The following is a 26,894-nucleotide window of genomic DNA, read 5'->3' as shown; positions in this document are numbered from 1 at the left end:
CTACTTTAAATAATCAGGGAGAAAATCTACTGGCCAATGGAAGCTGTTTGATAAAGGAGCACATCGTGTTGATGTCTATAATGTTAGCATTTGGAGCCCTGAACACTCAACAGGTAAATTCTCAAGATATAATTGTTAAAATACAAGCGAATGATATTGTTAAATTAAACGTTCACATCACCTCCAATATTTCACACACTTCCTTTCTCCATTCATCTCCCTCCAAACACACTAACTGAAGGGCTCTCAAGAAGTTGATTTCTCTTACCTGTCTAGTACAAGGTCTGGGGCGAAAATTAATTTCCCAGGATGGTCGATTGATCTCCACATTAAACCAATCATTAAAACTTCCATCCAGCAGCTCTCCAAGAGCCTGACTTGGTCATAGAGGCTGAGATCAATAAAGCCTAAAATGATGAAAACAGCATCAAATAAATCAACTTGTTTACATCTCTGTTTTTATAAAAATGTCTTTAATATACAAAAAAAAAAAAAAGAAAAAGAAAAAAGAAGAAACATGGATTGTGAAGAAAGACAGAAAAAGAGGCACTGATATCAGAAGTCCATTGCTGCCATCTCAAATAGGAACATAATTAGTTGTGATTATGTTTGACACATCTTCCACAAAACATTTGAAGTGATAGAACCATAGAAACCTTAGAGTTGGAAGGGACCTCTGAGGGCCATCTAGTCCAACCCTCCTGCAACAAACAGTGACAACACAGCTCAATCAGGTTGCCCAGGGCCTTATCCAGCCTTGCCTGGAAAGTCTTCATGGAAAATAAACAAATCAGAGCAGTGCTGAAGTGCAATTGGCAAGTAAGTGAATGCAGACCTGCCTTACATGCAGGCGCCTCCTTAGATGACAGCCCCAGAGACGTCTTGAAGGTACCAAGGACCCACTATGGAAACTCACATCTATTGAAGATTTATCACATTATACAGTGGAGGACTCCTATGAAAATAGACCATTCTTTTCCCATAACATATAAGGTTGCTGTTTGCAGGGTTGTCTCTTGGTGGCAGCCACGTTTCTGGGTTTGTTCGGTACCTATGGAGGAAGCCACATCTCAGTTGCTCTGAGTTATCACCTTATTGGCAAACGCCACGTGTTGATCGATTAGAGAAAAAAGAAAGACAAGGGTAGTTGATGATGGTAGTGATGTCTGCATCGCCTTCATACGTGGCACCCCAGAAGCAAGAACAGAATTGATGCAATAGGGCATCTTTTCTAGCATTTAGTTATCTCTGAACTTCCAGCAAGTGCCAGATAATGCGGCAACACAGCCAGAAGAGAGAAGTTGTGTGTTTTTGCAGAGGAAGGGGCAAGTAACAACAACAAAAAAAGCCTTAGAGAAGGAGTTGAACTCCATAGTTCTTAGGGGTCCCTTCCGACTTGGGATACTCAGTGGTTCTACAAATAAAGAAAAATAAGAAATGCACACATAAGGAAAATAGAGAATTAACAGCAACAACCACGCAGAAAATGGAGAAGTGTCCATTACCAAAAGGCAAGCCCAAGAAAAGCACAGAGACAATGACGATCAGTTCTGCACTCAGTCTGCACCTCTGTTCTAAATCAAGATCAGGTAAAAGTTCTCAAAGCAGAGACACTTCAGATAAGACTGCTAACAGAGGTGCTTAAGCTTTAGATGTGCTGGTAACTATGGCTCCAAATGATGAAAAAAATCATTACGGGGCCTGACCATGGGAGATGGGTTTCCTGCAGATCTTTTTGGACAGTTCTCTGACGTCTCGAATGTGCGCCATACATTTGCGCTGTCATGAAATCTGCTTCCAGTAATTTATATAAATGTTCCATACTTTTTCAGCTCATTAAAGCACTGCCCTGAAAGACAGTCAGTGACATCCCCAGGTTACCATAAGCCGGGTAATGCAAGCTCTCTCTTTGCATCGCTGAAAGTGCTGCCTTTCACACTGAGAGCCTTACTGCTTTACTCCAAGAGGAGCAAACAGGAGCCCACGAGCTGTGCTTTCCCTCCCAGGTTTCACCGTCAAAGAATTTACTACAGAACTCGCAGCCAACAGCAGATTATCTGCCAGACCCAAACCCTCATCATTTAAAAAGTGCTTTTAGAAAAATACCCATGGAAGTGTGAATAGGATCAACCGACAGGGATGGTTTCCTGGGAAACAACAGCTCAAAGACATTTCAGGGGTTTATTTAAATCAACAGTTACAGAGGCGCGCGCTGATTTCTCCACCATAAACAACAAGTTATGAGGTTGAAAAACAAATCCCAGTAGAGCTGTCAGACCAAGTCCCAGTTTTCAGTGTAAAGGTAATTAAGGATTCAGATGTATCCCAGGTGGCACCTGCTAAATACGCATTGCCAACAGCATGATTTATGAACATCGAGTGCTGCTATTAAGACTATTCCTTTCCTCTTCGTAGCAATCGTGTTTAAAGGTTGAGGACAGCACATTAGCATGACAGCTTCTATTGCAGAATCTGAAGTCCCTTCTCATTTGCTGCAGAGTACAGTAAATTGCTCATTTTTCTATGGCTGTAGATCCCGTCCTTTAAATTCTGTGCTCTATAGCTAATCCTTCAATATAAATTACTAAGATATACTGCCATAACAGCACAAAAAAAACCAAACCAAAACAAAAAAAAACAAACCAACAGTAAAAAAAAACCCATCTTCTTCTGGGTATGCAGTAGCTACCCAAAGATATCACTCTGGCCAGCATCTATGTTCCATAATGAATCCAAACTTCAATATCATGACAACATCCCATCTTTCAGCCACGTGGGTACAGCCACGAGCTCCTTCAGCTCTCTTAAACTAGGTCAACCGAGTCAAAGGCAATTATAGAAGCTATGTTATACCTACTGATAACATCAAATTAAAATCATTGGAAGTCATGAGAAAAAAAAGTAACAATCCAGGTGTTGTCTTCTACTTTTATGAGCAATAACAAAAATTCAATCCAACAAGCTGACTGTATACCAAAAATATACACACAGAGTGAGACTCATAATAAAAGAAGGTCATTAAAAGTTAAGTAAAGGAAAAAGATTTAGATTTCCTCTTCAGACGAACCTCTATCAGAATATAGCACATATAGCACTAAGATATGAAGAAAAGAATAAAAAGATTTACTTTTACTTAAGGATGACCATCAAAGTAATATCCATCTACTAATTTAGAAGAGAAATATATTAAAATATTATAAAATTAGTTTTTTTTTTTTGCATGAATTCTTCAGGGAAGAATTTGCAAACTGAAATCCTATGCGCTGAGCTTCATCACCTTATTTACTTTAAAGGAAGAAATAAATCCACGTTCAAGACGATGTTGTAAAAGCCACGTTATACTGTGATGTTATTTGTAACTGGGAACATACTGCATTTCACATTACTTTTGGCATTTTTCTAAAACAGTATTTATTTCTGTTCTGTATAACATGAGTGATCACAAAAAACAAACACACATGATAAAGTGTAAACGTTCCCAGGAGCTGTTTTGAAGGACTTTGATTGCCTCAACAGGCTTTCTTCTTACAATTCTCTTACTGCCAAGAAAAAGGTTTTACTTCTGACATACATTGAAGAGAAGCTAAAAGTAACCAATGTCAAAAGTGGAGTTGGTTTGGAAACTGATTTTCCTTTAATGTTTAAAATATAACAGTTTCATTTTTGGCTGAGGCTGTGGTTTCTTTTGTTGCCATTTTCATTTTTAATCTGACAATTAAAAATAAAAACAGAAATGAATCTGCAATTAGAGAAGTTAGTTTATTTTTTCCTTTCAAATACTGCTTAATTGCACTCAGTTTAAAACAATCCATGTTAACAGGAACATCCCCTTACATGGTTTCAGGTGCTCATGCAGTACTAGTATCTCCCTCCCAGCACCTAACCTGGAATTTGCACACCTGAGAACTATCACACCTGTACCATTCAACACAGAAGCTTAACCAGGGCATTCTGTAATGAGGAGATGCAGTCCCTCAGCCATGGGGTGCTGCCTCCTCAGTGCAGATGGACAAGGCTTAGGATTGCTAGGTACAATGCAAAACACATCAGATGTGCAAGGTACATGCAGCTGTAGGGCTCACTTCCAGCAGAACATTATACGTGATGTTAAAGAATAACACATCCGTGGATGCTTCAGAGAGCAGTTACATTCAAGGCAACACATGTAGTCATAATTCTTTGCATGAGCAACAGCCCAAACCATGCATGTTAATTTTTGGTTTGAAGGAAAACACACAATAATTCTGAGATCGATACAATGTACATCTTAATCTGATTCTTGCATGTACAATTATGTCAGCTGAAGCAGTTATGGAGACTCAGTTCTTGGCTACAAAGCACTTTTCATCAACTTCAATACAAAGCCTTTATTAGATTTCAAGGAAACCATTTGTGTTGTTCAGTTTTTGTTTTTGTTTTTTTTTTTCTAATAGCAGTTTAGTTAACACACATTTTAATGAATTTAATCAGATTAATCAGGCATTTAAAGCTGATGAGATAAAAATAACATGTAACATCAACTATGCTTTTTAGCAACCTGAACAAGTACTTGGCTAACGACAGATATCAAATTATGGGCAAGGCTGACTTCTGATTCAAAATGCTCCCAAGTGAAATTCTGAGAGCGATAATTTGTCCATTACTGCGATAGCATAGAAAGCATAAGACTTTCACACTACACATTTACAGCGCTATGCCATTAAGGCATCAAATGAAATAGATAAAAAAGAGATTGAAATTCTTACCAGGGATTTTTTTGGCCCAGCCAATCATGTGAACCAGCTCTTTGTCTGCCAGTTTTGTCAGGGACATCATCATGGAGGCCTCGGTGAATGGTTTGCTAGGACGACTCACCAACACATTGGGAGGCTCAGCTTCAAGCAGAGTTAAAACAAACTGTTCTGGACTGACTGTGCTGAGGAGGATCTCTTTTACACGGGTCGCAGCCTCGTTGTACTTCCTGGTTTTGCCCATGCAATCTTCCGAATTACGATGGCGGCGCAGGATTCGATACCCACAGCGTTCTCTTCTTGATCCTGACACAAGAGGTACACAGTTGCATTGAAATACGTTTTTCTCGCTGTTGCACTGTACAGAACCAAATGTTTGGGGAGGAGGGGAAAAGCTCCTCAATAGTGGATGTTCTAACGTTAAACATCAAGTTTCGGACTTTCTAGAGCATTCGACATTGACCTAACTTTGCTTCAGTGGAGCCTCCTGAAGAAAAAATAACTGAAAACAATGTTTATTTTTGAACCTACTTTAGCAGTCCCTGGGAAAATCCCACCGACATCAAAAAGAGATAAATCAAGTCTTTACATGCAACTAATGAAAAGCTGTTTAATTCGGCTAATAAATTTGCTTTTAAATGTTAATTGGAAAAAAAAAAATTCTAAAGTTTGAGCCGCGAGTAAATATCTCAGCCAGAAGCACAGCTCAGCCTCACTGCTAGCTGGGTGCTCAGCTAGGGACTACTGAAAGGTAACCTGTCTTCTCCATATGTCCACTTAAGCCAGCAGGAGTTTCCCCAAAGTGAATTCGGGTGTCTACAACTAGACAGAGCAAGCCCCAGTTTGGAGTTACACGTGCAGAATGCTATTTCTCTTTCACAGACCAGTCCTTTTACAAAGACCTTCAATTATCAGAATGATTTTTTACTGTTCTTTAAGACAACATCAAACATTCTCTGCCTATCAGTATTATTGGTGGGATCACTGTAATCTGTTCTTGAAGATCAGCCATGGAAAGAGGCTAAGGGGTTTAAGAACAGTGGGCAGCTGATGCAGTGCTCAGCCATGATGTCTGTTTCCCTCACACCTTTTTTGTTTATTTATAAATAAACTTTGGCAGTAATTAACATGCAAGTTTTCATCACATTAAAAAAAAAAAAACAATCAGGTTATTTAAATATTAAGTTACTAAACAGATTCATAGGCTTGAATCCTCCAGGAGTTAATATTTTCAACATCAGTGAGAAATTATCCTCTAAATCTTTCAAAAGAATTTTTTGTGCTAGCCAATGCTTTTACTGACGTGATATTCATACACTAAGTTTTCATATATACATAAATGCCAGTGATAGCATAAATCTAGATCAACATTTATTATTCTATTAGTAGAAACCGTGGAGTCTAAAAGCACAGTAATAGGTTGTCTCATTTTGTTTCAGTCCCATAAACTACACAAAAGCATCCTTTCATGTAGCACTGCTATCTTGACAATACTACAGCTAATTAAGCCTTTTTGGTGTGCTGTCCAAAGGAACATCAGAGCCACAGAATGTGGTTCTTCTTTATTATTCTTTATATATTTCATAAAGTACATGAAGAAAAAGGAGTGGATGAATAACAAAGGTGGAAAAATCCCAACAGTTCCAACCAGCACCCTGACTAATCTCATGGCTACCAAAGAACAATGACCAGCCTGCGGTCTGGAAATGACACCCACCAGATAAGTCAGCAGGAAAGGCTTTTCAGTTCTCTTGTAGTGACCAGAAGTTCCAAGCCAACCTCTAGCCATACCAGAGGATCTGTTTGTCACCTACCAGTAGGGCCATGGGTTTGGACCAGTTGCCAGAGACCTATTTGCATGTGTGCACATCAGCAAGAGAATTTGTGAAAAAGACACACGGAAGATCAGAGAAATCAAAGGCCAGCTACTGGTAACACTGATGCAAGAGAGAAGGGCTGAGTACCAGACACTGGTTCCTGTGGACTAGGGAAGTAGGGGCCAGCTGCCTAACAGACAGAGTGTTTAAACCCAGATGCTGGAGGGATACATACTGTATAAAACCATATATGTGCCACTACTTCCTTATTTGCATAAGTGCTAGGTGTGGTGTCTGCCAGTTAGCATGGCTGGCTGTGGATATAGGTATTGAGTTTTTGTTAATGGCAACAGCTGCTCACGTTTGCTGTTAGCAGACACAGTAATGTTGCAGTTTCCCATCTATCAAGCTACTGGACTCAATAGTTGTTATCGTTCCTCATCCACATCTATCAGTTACATAGAACTTGAGTCGTCTACATTCTAAAGAGGCAATGCAATTCTGGCTCTGAGTTTCATTTAGCAAAGTAAGAGTTCATACATTAGCTGAATTAAAAACAAAATGGGTTAAGGCACGCACACACAAAAACCCAATCTCAGATGCTATTGCTAAATTAGATGTTGGGTGAATGCAGACTCTCAGTGGTGGATGTTCCCAGATGATGTGGCTTGTCAGATCACAATCCTGTCTTGTCTTCAGCAGCTGTCAAGCATCATTTGAGTCAACCTGTGAGAAGGATGAGATGTAGAAGCCAGGCAGGTATAACCTGAAGGCATCAAAAAGACTGGCTAATGACTAACAAGTCTGCCTTGACTTTACAAGTGTGGAACTTTCAACTACATGTTGTCACAAACCTCACTGCATCAGATGTAAAAGGGAATTGTAAAGAAGATCTGAATATTAGAGAACACCCACTACCTGGAAGCAGATGAGTTTGGAGAAGACAAAGAGGCAAAGCTGGTTCATTGAACAGTTCTCCGGCATGGAGGAACCCAAGTGGAATGAAGCATTTGGAGGAGTGTTTGGAACCAGATGGAAGTACTGGCTTAAATTCCAAATTCACTGTGGAAAAGGATGGTTTTGTATCCTGAGAAGGAGTAGGATGAAATGGCTTGAGTACTGGCAAGACATTTACACAAATGGAAAATATTGTATGGACAGAAAATAATCAGGGATTTGCAGAATTACACAGTTCTAGTTTAGCTGAATGAAATCTAGTTAGACGTTGCCAGCAAAGCTGAGCAGGGAAGGATAACATACCAGCAGAGACAGAACTGAAGGCATTATCTCATGGTACATTTACAAAATCAACCTTGATTATGACACTCTAAAAAAAAAAAAAAAAGTTCTACCTGTAAAACCACACAAGTCACAATCAATTTCTTCATCTTTCAGGGCAAATTCCTTTTTTTCTTGAGAAAGTCAAAGGACAGCAAGGCAGAGACTGATTTCTCCACACATGCATGGAAGATGCAGTGAACTTTGCCAGGCCTCATTTTTGGACTAACGCACGAAAGTCAAGAGGAAAGTCTGAATGCACTTCATCAGCTGGAGAAAAACAATCCAGTAGCACAGGGGCCTGCAGACTGTTCTGAAGTCACACCATACACAGAAAGTATGTAAATATTTTCCTTCAGGAAGGATAAAGAGGAAAGGTCAGCAATGTGCTAAGAAACTGAAACAAAAGTACAACTGGAGGCAGAATGAAGAAGCACCGAGGTATTGGAGTGCTCTGTTTAGAGAGATCCGTGGCTCTGACTTCCATACAAATGTGCAAGGTAGAGAGTGTAATCACCAGGAGAGAGCTGAACGAAAGCAGGAACAGTGCCTTGCTGAAGTGTTTTGAAAATGGGCACCTCGAAGGACAGAACAAGAAAAACAGAGCAGACTAAAAGCCATAGGGAGACACATTGTGGAGGATGAATTTTCTTGGGCTATTAGAAAATAACAGCTGCTCCATGACATGCATCCTTCAATACCTGTTGGAAATGTGAATCCCCCAAATAGAAAAGGCATGAAGAAGAGCAGCCTTTGAATTAGACGTGTGGAAGAGTAGTGCAGTTGGCTGAAGGGACCAGAAAAGCTACTGGCTGAAGGGGGAGCTAGTGAGATACGGAGATGTCTGGTGATAAAAATCCAGCAAACTGGATGCACATCATAAGTGACACGAGCTCAGGCAAGAATTTGCAACCTACTGATCGATCCTAGTTCAGTTCCTGGTACTGAAGAGAACCCAGTGCTATAGGACTCAATATGCTCTGATCAGCTGTCCTCAGATCTTTTGAAAAGGAAAACTAAAAATAAAAAATTAAATAAAAGGGACATGTGAAGTAGAAAATAAAAAAAAAAGGAATGGGAACAAAATAATTAATTTTTGTGTGTAATTTTAATTGCCACATATTTTCAAAGCAGACAAAGTCTAATTTGCTAAGCACTGTGCATAAAACACAACTCATCCATAATTAAAGTTATTTATTTCCACATTTAAATTTACTCATCTGGGGAAAAAAAAGAGAGAGCTGTAAGATTACACAGCTAAGAAAGCAACATTTAAGGTTGCCAGTCAATGGACACATTAGGTAGTAGCAGATTTTCCTATTAATACAACATTTAAGCAATGTAAAGGAATTTTTGTGCTTCCTATCTAAATGTGAACTTCGGGCAGGACTGAAAAATTTTGCCTGATACACTTATTAGCATCCAAGAGGCATGTGTGCTGATAAATCTGTATGTAAGAAATAATTATAGACAAGCTTAATTATAGACAAATAGCTACAGTATATAGGGATAAGAGTCAACCCCTGTAAAGGCACAGCATTAAAACACTTAAAGTTTCCAAGATTAGAGACTATTACTGAAATTGCCACAAACTCCCTAAATATACTTAATAGCTAATATTCATTCAAATAAAGGTAATTCAGGAAATTGGAAAAGTGCATAAGATGATCAAATCTCTCATTCTTCCTACTGCACTCCTCTTATTTAGAGCAATTATTTGCACAAGAAAATAGCTGTATTCAGCTGAGAACACTAGACTAAGGGCAAGACCTCGAATTACAGCACCATAAGCCACATGGGTGAATGACTGCAAGAATGTAAGAAATAAAACACACTGAAAGAAGTCACTGGGTTTGCTCAGCTCAGAGCAGAGGAGGCCGAGGGGAGACCTCACAGTGGCCTACAGCTCCTCATAGGTAGTGGAGGGTCAGGCTGGATATTGGAAAAAGGTTCTTCACCAGAGCAGCAGTCATGGCATTGGCTCTCTAGGGCAGTGGGCACAGCCCCAAGCTGCAGGAGCTCAAGGAGAGATTGTACAGTGCTCTCAGACATAGGGTTTGAATTTTGAGTGGTCCTGTGTGGAGATAGAGGTTGGACTTCATGATCCTATAGGACCCCTGTGACTTGGAATATTCTATGTTAAATCCTTAGAAAGAACTTTTTTCCACTCACCTATGGACAAACTGCAAACAGGAATTACTGGCAGTATACAATTGGGCATGTTACTCTTAATGTTGATTTTGGTCCCTGACAACTGCTTATGTAACTAGTCAGTTCAGTAATGTTTGAGAGCAAGTTTTTATTAGTAAATCATTAGCACTCAAGTAACCTTTGAAAGGAAATGCAAACGTTCTGTTGAGTATGCCTGTATTCAAAGAGCAGGCCTGACAAAGTTGCTGCTGTCAGCCAAGAACATATGAGAACAAGGGATGAAATTACTGTCATTTCCAAAACAGCTGAACCACAATTAATACATTTCATGCCTGGTGAATGCCATGAAACATTTTTCTGTGTTCTTTCTATGTGAAAAATAGTTTACAGTATTTGTGCTATATAGAGCTATCCAGAATCTGCAAGCAGCAGACAAATAGAGGAGAAAAAGAGAGCTAAATTCTGAACTTCAAAATTCATATCACACAGAAATCTGCTTTTCTTTCTGTAAACTGAAGAAATAGTACCAGTACTCAGAGGCAGTATCTAGCCTTTACCTTTTAACATGAATCATTAGTGTTCTCATTTCGTCAGGGAGGTGGCAAAACAGAGCTCTGTCTTTGGAAGAATTAAGTCTATTCTAACAGGAACAACAGGATACTGAAGACTTCTTACCAAAGAATGTTTATTTTAGCCTTGGGAAGCAAAAAAAGAAAAAGCTCCAGCATATCTGCACAGAGGGTGGCTAAAACAAAATGATAAAGCAACTCCCATCTTCTTTCTTTACCTTGGGCAAACAGCTCAGACCATTTCAGGATCCCTAGGTGAACATCAGAAAGTTCTAAGAGCAGATCTCTTTCATCCTGATCTATTTTATTCAAGTCTTCAGGGCAGAATCTCCTTTTAATGTATTTGTAGTAATTCTGCTTTCCTCGTTCCTGGTGACAGTGCTTTCTTTGCAATTAGTTTTCTACTATTACTCCTAATGCCAAAATTTAGCAGTAGTTTTCTTGATTAGAACAGTCAGCAACACAGGCTTCCTACAGAGAAATTTACAGATACAGTGTCTAAGACCCTGTGCTTCCAGCAGTATGATAAATATCCTGTTAGAAAATCCATTATCAGCTTAATACAAAGAACCTCCAAGCCAGGCTCCGCTGAAATACCTGTGGATTGTCAGGTTGACTTCTCTACATTTACGAATGCAATGACATTCAAGAGTCTTCAAGCCAGGAAACTCCAAAGGAAAACTTTCCTACTTTCTTCTACTATTTTAAAAATAACACATACTATTCAAGTACATTTATGCACAGAAACATACAATATACACACACAAACACATTTTCCTCAAGGAGGCTATTTATGCTACACAAAATTAGGATTGAAAGGTTTGGTGCAAACAGTGTAGAGTTTATAATGAGCTTTCATAAACCAGCAAAGTGGTAATTGAGGTTCTTCTGCCACTTCTTCTGGATAACAAGTCTTCCCAATCAAATATGCACTGACAAACCATTCTATCCTATCCCATCCCATCCTATCCAAGGTTTTAGCAGAAGTGAACCAATGTGTTCACGAAGTGACCTGGGAAAAGCACAGAGAATGAGGAAAAGTCTTCATTAAAAAGAAAATGTACACTTTTATGGCTTTCTATGGCATAAAAGTGGTAATAAAACATTGCTCTAAGAAGAAAAAAAATGAAAGATAATCACTCTGATCTGCAGGAAATGTCATTTGTGTTTCATGCAAGAAATACACTTTTTAAATCTGTCTGGTTTAAACATCTGTCAAATAATGGGACCACCATGTCCCTGTGCATCAGCTTTACAAATAGATGTCTCTTAATTCATCAAGGAATACAGACAATTTAGCTTCAATTATCAGGCACACAATTTTTAGATTTCTTTTTCTTTTTTAATTAACTTCTTAAGGTTCTCAAATTAAATTCTCAAAATTCTCAGGTTTCAATGCTACTGAAACTAATTTTAAAAAATGAATTATTTTTAAAATGTAACTCCCATTACATATTGTATTTAATGTATCAGATATAATAGACACATCTAATATATCCGTACATAAATGAGTTTTAAAGTGTCATTAATGTTGCATAAGCATTCATTACGTTACTTGTAACACCTTAGTGTCTGTGAGGTCTAATCACAAGTCAGGACTTTCTGGACAATTAGGATAAAAGGATTCATTTGAAGGAAGTATTGTGGAGGTTCACCTTATGCCACAGTAGAATCAACTTTTTCAAAAGCCCTCCAAAGCTGAAGCTTGATAGAAAACACTCTCAGGGAGACACAGTAAAATTTTCAGTCATACAGTTGAATAAGAGACAGCAGTGCTATTCAGAAAGTAAAGTTTCAAAAAGTATCCTTTTTGCAAGAAGGTTTTCTTTTCTGGATACCAGTCAGCAAAAGTAGCTAAGACCACATGAACAAAAAACAGTGAGATACATCAGTGCAGAAGAAAATAAGAAAGAACCAGCTGCTTTGAGTAACAGACATTATATGTACCTCAGGAGTACAAACACAAATTGAAATTGTGGCTCTAAGCTGGGAGTTATCAGCTACAATTGAACAAGGAGGCTACAATCATAATAGCTCACTGAATGAGTACAAACCGTGAGTATGATACAGCCATGGAGAAAACAAACAGTATCCTGGGCTGCATGCAGAGAATACCTCCTGCAGACATAGCCTTGTTTTAATGCTACTACAGGGAAGAGATCTCACAGGAATACCTTCTACAATTTTCGTCATCAAAGTGCAAAATGCATTAGTCCATCCCGGAGATTATTATGGGACAAGCTAGCCTAACTTCCAAAACCTTTCAGTGGACTGTTTTACAAGGAGATTGCTTGGTTTATATAGTCTAATAAAACAAAAGCTGTGAGGGGATATGACTGTACTCCATAAATACAACCAGAGCGTTAACAATAAAGAGTCTCTAAGCCACAAGAATGAACGGGCATTAAACATTCAGCAATAAATGCTGGATGGAATTCAGAAGAATGTTCCTAATGAAAGAAATTATATTCTGCAAACAGCCTTCAGATCAAAGCGGTGGGAGGTTAAAAACACAGGCAAGCTTTGAAATAGAAATAGGTATCTGCATTAAATGAGATGAAATGATATGCATGCCTGCTAATCACCAAGGACCAGGTGCAGTCACCTTGTCCCTTCCATGGTAGGCTGGAAAAACATTACTTACAAGCACTATTTCTATCATCAACATTGGGAAAACTATAAGAAAGATAAACCTTGGCTATAAAAGCACTTTAGATATTGAAACACCTTTTAAGGGATTTTCTTCTTAAAAGTAATCTTTAAAACTCTAATAGTGAAGAAACAGAAGTAAGTAGAGGGGAGTAAAGCAAAAGGCTGGATAGTGCAATGATAAACTGAGATAGTTCACTGCTTCTTTTGATGAAAGAATGGGAAGTCATCATATGAAAGAAGCCCGTGAGAAGCAACAACAAGAAAAAAGAGAAGTACCTCCTAACCCTCTACAAGCAGATAAAGCCCCACAGAAAGCGCCTGGAAAATGGATGACTTGTTCTTCACAAGACATGCAGTCAAGCTGAAGAACTTCTTGCTATGGGGTGTTACAGATGCCAAGACTTTACAGGATCAAAAACGGGGAGGCTGGACAAGTCGTCATTTGATTAACCCACTGAGACCTAATAAATGCAAGAAACTTCTTCTAGATCACTAAGTTTGGGAATTAGTGATCCCAAACTGATAGCTTGTAGAAGCTGAGAGTTTTCAGCAGTAGCTTTACATAGATGTTAGTCTCACTCCTACTTCTCCCTCTTCATTCTTTGTCACCATTGGAAGCAGGCTACTTTACTACTGCTCAGATGCAGAATTGCTGCTGTTTCATTGCATTCAGCAACAGGTCATGGTACATTTACCCCCACATTAGAAAGGATTCAGTTTGACTTGAGGCTCAGGCAGAAGCATTCTTGGTTCCCATTCTGCAGAATATAGCATGCAATAAGCTTCATTTACAGAGCTCAGCAGAGGAACAATAGTTTTCCTGCATTTAATCTACTCCCTACTCCTTCCCACAGGTTAACTTCAGAAAAATTCAGACTCTTTCTGCTTTAAGAATTGGTGCATTCCTACCTACAAAGCTTGCTTAAACATTGCTCTAATTGCCTCATCGTGCCTTTTTAGAATTCTGGGGATCGGTTAGGGGGGAAGCTGCACTGAACTGACTGAAGGCAACAAATCCCAAGTAAGCAACACCGACACACAGAACTCACCACATTTCATCATTCCCACTTCATAGCATTTCCGTAGCCGGCATGCCTGGCAGCTTTTGCGCCTGTTTTTGTCTATCGTGCATTGATTGGTAGCTGGGCAGATGTAATCATTATGTCCTGCAGCAGAGTAAAGGAGAAAAATTTAACATCTCCACCAATCTCTCTTGACTATTTCCCAAATCAGGGATTTTAAGCATCTCATCTATTTCTTATTTAAGCTCCATTAATTTAAACAATGCAAAATCACATATTTGTCCTGTACTGAAAACATCGTTCTGTGGCCTTAAAATGCAACCAGAAAGATCAGCTTTTACTGTTGGCCATTAGATAACCAAGCATCTTATAATACCAATACATTATTGAAAATGAGACATACACTCTTGTGGAAATTTGCTCCCAGCCTAAAACATCTTACTGTATATTGGGCTTCTACAGATGGCAGAGAGCAGAATTTGTCCTCGGCACATTTAGAAATAGCAGTGCACACAACCTCAGTCTGCAAAGATTTAAGTAAACTACTCCTCTATTTACTGAACTCTCTCTCTGGCTTGGTGAGTCCCAGGATTGAAGAAGCCTTTGGAGAATTGGCCCTGATACAAGTTTTTGTTATTGTTGTTATTTTGAAATTAAAAGCCTGAGAAAGAAGATTGGCATAAATTAATGCATACTGTACAAAGCAAAGAAAATCACAAGCACAAGATACAACTTCCATATATTTTCAACAAGTTTTTGATTTGCACTAGCTGTCTTCCCTTCTCTCCCATCTCACCCCACTTTTCCTCAGAATCTCTTTACGCTGTTGTATCTAATTAACCAACACACTGGTTCAAAAGTTTATTCCTATAAGCTAGACCTGACTATGAAGTTGATCTAAATGCAACCAAACTACCTGCCAAATACTGTAGATCTCTCTTGCAGTCATCACCAAAGATTACAAAAATATTCAATAATTTACATTTCTTAATTTCCTTTCTCTCAGGTTGTTTCTCTAAGATTTTTTTGTTTTTTTTTTTTTAAACATTAAGAATGGATGAGACAATGATACAGCAGACTACAAAGTAGGGTGGTTGTTTGTTTGGTTTTGTGTTTTGCCTTGATTCATGAGCAAGTCCAAGAGTTCATGTCCCCAAGAGTAATTATCTAACTGAACCATTGTGACAATTTCCTTGCAAAATTAAAATAATTTTAACCTTGAATTTTTGAACCAACAGAGTTTTAAAAAGAAGAGATCAGGTTACAGTTTGTCCCACTTCCTTCGGGTAGATACAACTGAAAAACAAATTACTGTTTATCACTCTTCACACAACACAGGGGGAAAGGAAGGAGAAGCTCTCTGCTGCTCTATAACCCAAGCACAAAGGAGCATAAAGTGGCTTGAAACTCCCATGTCCTTGAGATCGTTTATTTTGCAGGCAGATGTTCAGAGATATGGAACTGATATACGACCAACATAGACAAGCAGTAGACCACACACATTTGCCCAGTCATAACGTTTAATTTCAATTCTGGGCCTACCATAGGCCAAAAGCTAAATGCTTGGCTCCAGGTGGCCCATAACTTTTTGATTTTTATAAGCAGCATCCTTCATAACAGTGGTTGCAACTGAACACTCAATAGCATTTTATGCCAAGAACTTTCACTTATTTGAATTACAAACAAATATTACCTGACAGGGTACAGTAAGGTGTACAAAAGAACACAGTAGGCAAATTGTTCATGACCACAGCACATGTGATCAGCACAGAGCAGGCAAATAATTTTCCTGACAGAAAACACTTTGAGACTAAACTCAGTCTCCATTTGTGATAACTGGAGACAAAGTTATCTTCAATTATTTTAAAAAGTCAAAAGAACTTTCACCAATTTGTAGAAACTGTTATTCACCTGCACAGAACTTGCACAATAAATTGGAAAGGCCAACTAGTTTTAAATTTGATTCTAATGGTGACACCAACTCTGCCAAAGTGAGCCAAAAGAAAATACCTCAAAGACTGCTGAAGGCCTCATGCAGCAGAGGAAGAGAAGATTACAGAACAAAGAACAATAGAAGTTTCTGTGTTGGTATCTGTAGTTAGCATTCAATGTCAACTGGAGGCCTCCGGACATGACGACCAGGGCCAAGGATAAGAAGCAAATGTGATACTAAGCTGTAATACAGTGCATAAGTCACTGCCATAAGTAGCCTGTGATTGCAACCATGGATGTAGATATTATATGCTATGACTCAATAATTCCAAACAACATACTCTCGTTAGGAATAGCTCATCCAAAACTTTTGCTTGTGAGAGGTACCTACTCTGCATCTCCTATAACAAATTCACAATTACTGCATCTACTTTGCAACACAAACTGAAATCAGATTTATAGGTGTGCAGTGCCATCCCACTGAGGCCATTGCTGCAGGACTCTCCCATGACATGCGCTCCACCTCTTCTCTAAAGAAATGAGTTGCTTGCTTTGTAATGTTTCCAGGTGTTTATGACAGAAGAACCAAAAGACAAAGCAATCAAATCATACATTGTTCTACTTACATGCAGCACTGCACACCAGAATTTTCAACGCACTACCAGAGCAATTGCTGCAGTCTCTGATCATAAGAAAAGCTTACTTAAGCTAAACCATCAAAAGCTGATTTTCCTACCTTGAATACTTCTTTTAAAGAATGCTTTACAGCCTTCACATGACCAGACTCCATAGTGATACCCTGAAGCATAGTCACTGCAGACTGCGCAGAAGTGGGCGTCTCTTTTCGAGCCAGGATTACTTGCAATTGGGCTTGTACAGTCATCGCCATTAGTTCTTCTTTTTAATGTCTCTCTGATAGAGAAGAAAAACGTTATAAAAGGAAAAAATGAATCCAGTCCCATTATAGCTACGTAAATCTAGCAAAGGATTTCATTATTTTTCACTTGAGATGTGAACGAACAGCTCAAAATGTTAGATTTCTGTTCAAGGTGACCACCAATGCTGATTAGCATAACAGTGGAAATGATGAATAAAAGGAGGTAAGAATACAAGGATAATGGAGAAACATCATCAATAAAATGCTTTCATATATTAGAAAAATACATATTGTGCTGCATAAATTAATAAGATGCATTTCTGAAGTGCACCAAGTTGTTCCAACTTACTGGAATTATTCTTTGGAATTCAATTAACATTAGAACAGAATAAAAACATGGAAGGACAACCAACTTTTGACACTAAGATCCAGTAAACAAACAGAAAGAGAAAAGGAACTTGGATCATCAGTAAAGCAAGCTTTAGGCATAGGAAGGACATCCATTGTATACTTCTCTGGACACCATTTTCTTGGTAGTTTTAGCATATCTTACCTTCATGTCAATACAGTATTGAGCTAGAGAGAAAATACTGTCATATGCATACTCTCAGTACCAGCTTGACAGAAGGAAAGCTGTACAATGAACTTAAAGGCATACATTTAAGCACAGAAGCTTCTCATGCAGAGTTCTCCTCATGCTCCCTTCCAGCAATATTAAAGAGAAGAAACATCAGCTGGAATGAGACAGCAGGTTGCACAGTTTGTGCGACTTCTGAAGAACAAGGGTACACTTCCAGAGTAGAAATCTGCTCACCAACAAGAGCAAATTTAAACAGAATGGTGGAAACATGTTGAAATTGCTGTAATAGAGACTTTAATCAACACATTAAAAGTAGACTTTGTGCTGGCTTATGACAGGAGGTAAGGACAAAAACACCGACGCACCAGTGAAAAAACTTTCAGGTCACAGATATTTGAGGACAATGTTTTCCAGTTTTCTAATAAAAGATTTGGGAAAAAAAGAGGGAAAAAAAGTGCCTCTCTGAGCAAATAGCAAAACAGAAAACTTACGACATTTATCATAGAATTAAGCTACAGCAAGATTTTTTTAAAAGTTAACTTATCCAGCTGTTACAGGGAATAAAGGTGTTTAGACATTTAGTGAGCCTGGTCTCTGATGACACACATACAGTTAAAGGATTTCTGAATCACTGACAAATTTCCCCTTCTGCTACACTGGGGAAACGCTCCCTTAGACTAAAGGGACTGTACCACGCAGACATCCCTAATATGCTGCTAAAGCAAGAAGGAAAATACATTGCTGCTCTTTTCTAATTCCCTGTGTTTGGGAGAAAAAGTAGCCTGGTATTTCACATCAGTATCAGAGGTAGCTCTACTTAAGAATCAAGATCAAATTGTTAGAATCAGAAGAGAATCCAGATCAGTCAGAGAGCATCTCAGTGACTGATTGATAATCTGTAGCAAACTATGTTTATTGCCCTTGTTAGAGCACAAAGCTGTTCCAGATGACAATAAGGAAACAGTACAAATAGTAACATCACACAAAAGAGTGCTGCTTTTTACCTACCAGTCACAGAATCACAGAATCACAGAATGACCTGGGTTGGAGGGGACCTCAAGGATCATGTAGTTCCAACCCCCCTGCCTAGCAGGGCCACCAAACATACACCTTTACTAGATCAGGTTGCCCAGAGCCTCGTCCAACCTGGTCTTGAACACCTCCAAGGACGGGGGATCCACAACATCCCTGGGCAGCCTGTTCCAGGACCTAACCACCCTCCTAGTAAAAAACTTCCCCCTAACATCCAACCTAAATCTTCCCTCTTTTAACTTAAAACCATTTCCCCGTGTCCTGCTATTATCAGCCCTTATGAAGAGTTTACTCCCCTCCTGGGAGTAAGTTCCCTTCAGATATTGAAAGGCTGCAATGAGGTCGCCCCGCAACCTTCTCTTCTCCAGGCTGAACAAACCCAACTCCCTCAGCCTGTCCTCATAGGGGAGGTTCTCCAGCCCCCTGATCATCTTCGTGGCCCTCCTCTGGACCCTTTCCAAAATCTCCATGTCTTTTTTGTACTGAGGGCTCCACACCTGAACACAGTACTCCAGATGGGGCCTCACAAGAGCAGAGTAGAGAGGGACAATCACCTCCCTATCCCTGCTGACCACCCCTCTCCTGATGGAGCCCAGGATCCCATTTGCTTTCCGGGCTGCCAGAGCGCACTGCTGGCTCATGTTAAGTTTCTCATCTATCAGGACCCCTAGGTCTTTCTCTGCCGAGCTGCTCTCAAGGACAACTCCCCCCAGCCTGTACAGGTGCCTGGGGTTCTTCCGGCCCAAGTGCAAAACCTTGCACTTTGCCTTATTGAACCTCATTAGGTTCACCCGAGCCCAGCTTTCCAGCCTGTCAAGGTCCCTCTGAATGGCCTCCATTCCCTCCACCGTATCGACTGCACCACTCAGCTTGGTGTCATCAGCAAACTTGCTGAGGGTGCACTCCATTCCCTCATCGATGTCATTAATAAAGATGTTAAAGAGCACCGGTCCCAAGACAGACCCTTGAGGGACACCGCTCGTTACCGGCCTCCACCTGGACATAGAGCCATTGACCACCACCCTCTGTCTGCGGCCTTTCAACCAATTGCTTATCCATCTAGTTGTCCACCCGTCAAATCCACTTCCCTCCAGTTTGGAGATGAGGATGTGATGGGGGACCATGTCAAAGGCCTTGCTCAGGTCCAGGTAAATGACATCAGTTGCCTTCCCTTCGTCCACCAATGCCGTCACTCCATCATAGAAGGCCACAAGATTAGTTAAGCATGACCTTCCCCTGGTGAAGCCATGCTGGCTATCTAGGATCACGTGCTCGTTCTTTATGTGATCAAGCATATTGTCCAGGAGGATCTGTTCCATAATCTTCCCAGGCACGGAGGTGAGACTCACCGGCCTGTAGTTACCCGGGTCCTCCCTGCTCCCCTTCTTGTAAATGGGAGTGACGTGACCCTTCCTCCAATCGTCCGGGACCTCACCTGACAGCCACGACTTCTCAAATATGATGGAGAGCGGCTCAGCAACCACCTCAGCCAGCTCCTTCAGGACCCTGGGATGCACGCCATCTGGCCCCATAGACTTATACTCATTCAGTCTAAGGAGGCACTCTCGGACTTGCTCAACCCTTACAGTGGGGAGGGATTTACCTCCTTGGTCCCCACATAGAGGTATGGGGGTGCAAGACTTAGGGACGTGAAAAAGACTAGAATCCTGGCCACCAGTGAAGACCGAGGTGAAGAACTCATTCAGCACCTCAGCTTTCTCTTCATCTGTTGAAGCCATTTCTCCTTTTAAATTTACCAAAGTAGGTACGCCCGTTTTGGCCTGTCTCTTCTGGCCAATGTACCTGTAGAAGGTTTTCTTATTGTTTTTCACATCCCTGGCCAAGTTCAGTTCTGCCTGCGCCTTGGCTTTCCTGATCCCACGTCTGCAAGTCCGGACGGCATCCCTGTATTCTTCCCAGGTGACACAGCCTTGTTTCCAGAGCTTGTACACCCCTTTCTTCACCCTCAGTTCTCTTAGCAGGTCCTTGCTGAGCCATGCCGGTTTTCTACCTCTCCTGCCCACTTTCTTAATCAGGGGAATGGAGACCTCTTGTGCTGCCAGGAGGGCATCCTTGAAGAGCAGCCAGCTCTCCTCAACGTCCTTATCTTTGAGGGCAGCGCGCCAGGGGATCTTGGCCAGCATTCCATTGAGTAGCTTGAAGTCTGCTCTTCTAAAGTTCAGCGTCCTGGTCCTGCTCTTTACCAGGCCCACATCGCTTGAGATCACAAACTCAACCAGGGCATGATCGCTGGAGCCTAGGCATCCTCCAACCTTGACGCCTTTGATGATCTCCTCAGCGTTGGTGAGCAGCAGGTCCAGCAACGCTTGACCTCTGGTCGGTCTGTCCAATACCTGAACCAGAAAGCTATCATCAATGGATTCCAAGAGCCTTCTGGAGCTCTTGTAGCTCGCCGTGTGGTTTTTCCAACAAATGTCCGGATGGTTGAAGTCCCCCACCAGGACAAGAGCCCGTGAGGCAGACGCCTCACGCATCTGGAGCAAGAAAGCCTCATCAGCAGCCTCCCCTTGGTCAGGTGGCCTGTAGTATACCCCTAATACCAGCTGACCTTTATTAGTCCCATCTCTAATCCTAACCCACAGGCTCTCAACCTGTTCTTGACTGTTTCTCATGGGGAGCTCCTCACAGTTTATCCAATCTCTGACATAGAGAGCAACTCCCCCACCCTTCCTACCTCTCCTAAAGAGTCTATAGCCGTCATCACAATGTTTCTTTATCTGCTTCAAAGTTTAGCTGCAGCCACTCTGCACACATGCAAACTACATGACTTCTGCCTACTGCAGTGAACAGCTTGCAGGAAGAGCAACAATCTGGAATGCATCCCTCCCACAGGCTCATCGGGCATCAAATCTGCTCATCAGCAATAGCTGTGGCAGCACAGCGGGAGGTTCGAAAGCAATGATTTTGTTACTGGTGTCTTTATGGACAACAGAGCTAAAAAATAGAGAATTTTAACTTATGACATATATGCTCATTTCCCCAAGGACGTAGCAATCAGGCAGCTTACCCAGACAAACAGCCTCGTGCATGGTTAGAGGTCACTTCCCATTGTACACAGGACTGATGTACTCAAGCACACTCAACAGAAAAGTGAGCTGCCAGGTCCTCCAGAAAAACTGTTAGGTGGCTGTGTGCCCACAGGGCTCCTGCACCAAACCATGCAGGAAAAAGGGGGGGTGTATCCTAGCTGCAACTGAGGAGCTGCTTGGATGGAGATTTATTGCTTTACATCTCCAGGTGGTCCTCTCTATTTTTGGATCGTAGTTTCCATATAGAATGACAGGATCATTTGAGTTGCAGGGAACTCTGAAGGCCATCGAGTCCAGTGAACGGGGACACGACAGCTCCAACAAGTTGCCCAAGGCCTTATTCAATCTCTACTTGAAAGTCTTCAGGGACACAGAGAGAGATATAGTATTTTTTCCATAAAGAGAATTAAGAATTTTTTTTTTGAAGGTCACAACTCAATGATTTTCTAATGATTTGCCCCACCCCTGGAGATGTTCAGGCCAGGCTGGATGGGGCCCTGGGCAACCTGAGCTGGTGTGTGATATAGTGGTTGGAAGCCTGGCCCATGGCAAGGGGGTGGAGCTGATTTTTGAGGTCCCTTCCAACCCAAGCCATTCTATGGTTCTATGATCAATAGTGACAAGATGATTACCCTGAAGGAGAAGGAATCAGCAAGACTATTCAGGCTATTCAATATCTATCATGTCTCTTAATTTGTTCTAGACAAGCTGGAAGTGTTTGATGCCGATGTCACACTCGGAAAACCTCGGAGCTGGGATCCAACTCTTTATTAAAAATGAATAAATGTGGCACAGATCTGACCTGGCAGTTAGCAAGATTTGCTCGTGGCAGTCATTATGCACCATGATTATTTTGTTCTTTGTTTTTTGTTGTTGTTGTTGTTTGTTTGGTGGTTTTTTTTTTTTTTTTTTTAACTTAAACTATTGTGCTTAAAGAGAGAACAAAAATAAAACTGAGAAAACAAAAAAGCAAAAAAAGATGAAGCCAAAAATTAACAGTCCAGATTTTATCACTTCTTAGTAAGATTCCCTCCCACAGGCCACCGGCTCATTCATTCCCAGGAGATGATTCAATCTTATACAAACATAAGCTGTACAATGACAAAGGCTGTATCTGAGGGTTCATCCCTTCCTGTGCTCAAGCTCTTACCCTGGTTAGTGCACCGTAAGTCTAAGAAGAGTGTTATAATTGCTGCCTTTTACTCCAGTTGATTTGAATCTCTTCCTTCCTCTCCTGACCATGAGCAAAATGCTGTGCAAAACTCAGCTGAAGAGTCATTTTCAACTTTTACCTTCCTCAGCTTCTAGGGACAATCTCCCCCACGATTTCTGGAAGTGCTGATACCACATAGAAATATTCATGGTTATCTCCAAAGCACAGGTCCCAAATGCTGATTAATATATTGAAAATGATGCCACAAGTATCCGAAGATTAAGGGACAATTTTGGTCTAAACTTGTAACTGCATCATAAAATTGAAATGCCAGCCCATCACCTCAAAGGGACCTCAAGATATTTCCAAGTGCCCTACAGAATGGGCATAATTTAAAATAATTAAACAAACAAACACCAGCATAGGAGGATAATAGAAATAATTATGGCTTCAGAGCAGAGTTTGGACAATGTATGAATACAGTATTGGGGCACAGTGGGCAAGAAACTGACTTATTTGTATATAATTCAAGCAAGCATTGCTGGCCTGCACAAACCATTCATGTATGATCAGAAGCAGAAGGAAAATAATGGAACAGAAGAAGTTAAAGGGAGAAATTAAGTTCCAGAAACATCTCTGGCAACCTTCTTAATGTTTTCTAGTACTTGTAAAAAAGAGATAGCTATCCATTTTAAAAATAAATCTTTTGTTTCTTTAATTAAAAACAATTTAGGAGATGAAGGCAGAAATCAATTTCAGATGCCATGCCAGATTACTCTGAAATATTATATAATTACATTATCACATTCCTTTTCTCTTCATGTCATTTTAATATAAATGGAGTGTTTGGAAACACTGATCCTGGACCAACAAAATCTGTGAGACTGTTATTTTCACTACCTGCAGGACATATAATACAGATACACATAGCAAGGTCTGGGGTTTGCATCACCAAATTATTACCATTTTATGCAAAAAAATAATAATAATTATTATATATATATATATCAGCTCTACAAAGGCTCTAAAAAGAGTTCATGTTTATTTTTCCTTAGAATACTGCTCATTTTTGTTGAGCTACTGCTGCAGATTAACACTGCTAAATCAAAATGTTACGCAGTGTAGTGTTAAATAAATTTTTCATATAAAGAACTTATTTGCAAGGATAGGGAATGTGTAGAAATCAGGTTTCTTATTTTAAGCTGATCTACAAGAAGTTCCAAATTACACAAGATCAGCCACAGCAAAGCAGCACTCATTAGTACAGCAAATATTAACTGAAGTTTACACCCAGGGAAAAATAAAGCCCTCTCATAGTGAGACTCTTGCTTTATTCCTAAAGATAAAAATGAACTGTATAATAGCCCTAATTATGCACTGATCATAGAATGTCCTGGGTTGAAAAGGACTACAATGATCATCTAGTTCCAACCCCCTGCTATGTGCAGGTCACCAACCAGCAGACCAGGCTGCCCAGAGCCACATCCAGCCTGGCCTTGAATGCCTCCAGGTATGGGGCATCCACAGCCTCCTTGGGCAACCTGTTCCAGTGCCTCACCACCCTGTGTGTGAAAAACTCCCTCTTAATATCTCACCTAAACCTCCCCTGTCTCAGTTTAAAACCATTCCCCCTTGTCCTATTACTACCCACCCTTGCAAATAGTCGTTCCCCCTCCTGTTTATACTGATGTTTTCTTACTCATCATTCAAACAACTCCCTTTTCTTCAACTACAATGTTGTTTAAAATCATTTACACCTTGCAACGTTAGTCTCTCCCTTCCCCCAGAGCTATTCCTGTAAGTTTCAATCCCAAGAATTCTTTCTTCAAGGTATAATCTACAAAGATGTAGTGTCACAGTCATTGTTCCCATGGCAATAAATAAGATGTTCATGACATTGAAGATCTCACCAAAAGATGAGAAAAAGTACATTTTTATCTCAGGCCACGTAGTCACAACAGGGAATTGCAATTCTTCCTTTATGTGTTTGCATGTTGAATTACACATCATTTTTTACAACTTCTAAAGACAAAGGAAGGGTTACGATGCATCATATTAGGGCAAATGAACCACTAGAAAGGTCCAGATAGCAAATAATACAGTGATTGCTTGCTCCTGACAGATAAAGATCATCCACAAATTTAGATATCCAATTACATTGATTTCTCTGCTTTAAATACAGTTATCATAAGCTACAGGCACAACAGTCCATAGGAACCCAAACAAACAGCAGAAGGCCTGAACACCAGAGGTACAGGTTTACTTTTAAATAGGAAGCCACACTGCAGAGCACCAGAAGGGCTGCTCTTGTCATTGGGTTCTCCCACTTGGCTTAGTCCACTATCTGGACAGCCCAGAACCCTAACCTGGACCTATTTTCCCACTTTCCCAGACCTATTTGTTTTGAAACATTAACCGAAGTAGGAAGACTTTGGATGATAACCCCACTCACCTGCAGAAGGAATCCCTTTGTATGCTGGTGCAATTTAAAATAGTCTGTCCCAACTCACACACCTAAGACCTGAAGCAGATATGCACTCCAGAACTGCCTCTTACTCTTCTGACTCCAAAGGCAGACTATTCAAGTGGCCATGCTGAAGATTTCTGCAGTCCACAAGTCTGAATTAGGCTTACATTTTATACCTCAGTATGGGCAAACAATACAAAGCCCATCCATTGCAGAAGGAATGTGGGTAGTAACAAAATTACTGAAAATTGAAGTACAGCTGTTGCCAGGACATGCTATTTTCCATATCGTCAATGACTGAAGTTAAATAAGGAGCCCTATGAACAAACACACAGTGAGTAAAACAGGAATTGCCCCTGCAACACCCTCTGCTTTTATGCAGAAAAAGCTGCTGTGAACATGAATGGAATTATTTTGTCAGCTGATGATGCATGCACTTTACATAGCATGTAACACTGGGGTCTCTGCAGCATGGAACAACGTTTTTGCAAATTCAGTTCAGAGAAATTCAGCCTGTGAATCTGCTGCTCACATTGCTTTAATGAAGAGTCAGTTCAGAACAGCAACAAGAAGAGTCAGACTTCTTCCAAACACGAGGCATGTTGCTGTGTGGCTGTTAATTCTCAAAACAATTTAAAAAGATAAACTTCCCTTTTACATTTCTAAAAGTCTTTATAACTATTTGATGCAGAAAAAAAAAACCCACAGGAATTCAAATAACACTGTAGGAAAAAAAAAAAAGAGCCTTTACTCCTTTCACCTGAAAGGACTTAATCTGCCAGAGCAGAATTCATTTTTATTAAAATAGTATCCAGCAGCCTTGAACTCTGGTTTAGACGCAGTTATTCCCACATTGAAGGCACTCAGTGTTTCGTGACTGTATGGTTCTCTAAGGAGTCACTTTAAAATAAATTCTATTTCCTAAGTCATATTAAAAAAGCAATGGCAAAGTAACAGGAGCAAATTGGTGCTTGGTGGGGGTTTTTTCTTTGTTTTTCGGATACACAGAAATAAAATGTTTTTAAAAGTAATAACAAAAAGACATAAAGGAACTAAAGAAGCTGTAATTAACTGTTAGGCAAGTTCTGAAGAAGTGAGTGGCACTCACCTGGTGACGGGCAGCACTGGTTCCAGCGGTCTCACTTCGCACCATGGGCTCTTAGGCTGCTCTGCATACAGAAGTGATGACTGACAGTGCAGTGTCAGAGGGGAGAGGTGGCCAGGAGCAGACCATAACATGCTTGGGCTCGATGTTTGCCTCACAGATGCACTCTCTGAATCACCAAAATTGCTGGCTATGTTGTAATTCATCATAGCAGGACTGCAGAATGCCATTGCAGAATATTCATGCCTGTTTTCCACGTAAGATGAAGGGATGTAGACTGGACTGTGTTCTGTTGTCAATGCAGACTGATTACAGCTGTAGGGAACTGGAGAGCCAATACCAGCAGGTGAGTTTTTAATTTCTGTCTTACTGCATCCAATATCCTGAAGTGGCAGCAACTGAGAAAAGTCCTTGTGAGAAGACGCACAGAGGGACATTTTGATTCAAGACCGAAGGTTGTTTAAACATTCATCCTAAAA

The 26,894-nt window shown here is 40.4% G+C and overlaps 1 protein-coding gene across 1 annotated transcript in view; it reads right to left on the bottom strand.

Annotated features, from left to right (window-relative positions):
- The window catches only part of ESR2 (estrogen receptor 2), a 73,643-nt gene that overhangs the window by 9,538 nt on the left and 37,211 nt on the right, over nt 1–26,894 (bottom strand). Inside the window, exons 4-8 of the mRNA XM_090141786.1 lie at nt 26,419–26,888; nt 16,888–17,063; nt 14,247–14,363; nt 4,746–5,036; nt 269–407 (exon numbers count right to left, since the gene is read on the bottom strand). Of these exons, the coding sequence (XP_089997912.1) occupies nt 269–407; nt 4,746–5,036; nt 14,247–14,363; nt 16,888–17,063; nt 26,419–26,852 (1,157 nt within the window). The 5' untranslated portion in view covers nt 26,853–26,888. The remainder of the gene's footprint in view (nt 1–268; nt 408–4,745; nt 5,037–14,246; nt 14,364–16,887; nt 17,064–26,418; nt 26,889–26,894) is intronic.

This window comes from Phasianus colchicus, chromosome 5 (genome assembly GCF_987193195.1).
Source record: "Phasianus colchicus chromosome 5, bPhaCol1.hap1.1, whole genome shotgun sequence".
In the NCBI taxonomy this organism is placed as follows: Eukaryota; Metazoa; Chordata; class Aves; order Galliformes; family Phasianidae; genus Phasianus; species Phasianus colchicus.
The sequence above is the reverse complement of the archived record's forward strand: the minus strand, read 5'-3'. Positions and strand labels throughout refer to the sequence as shown.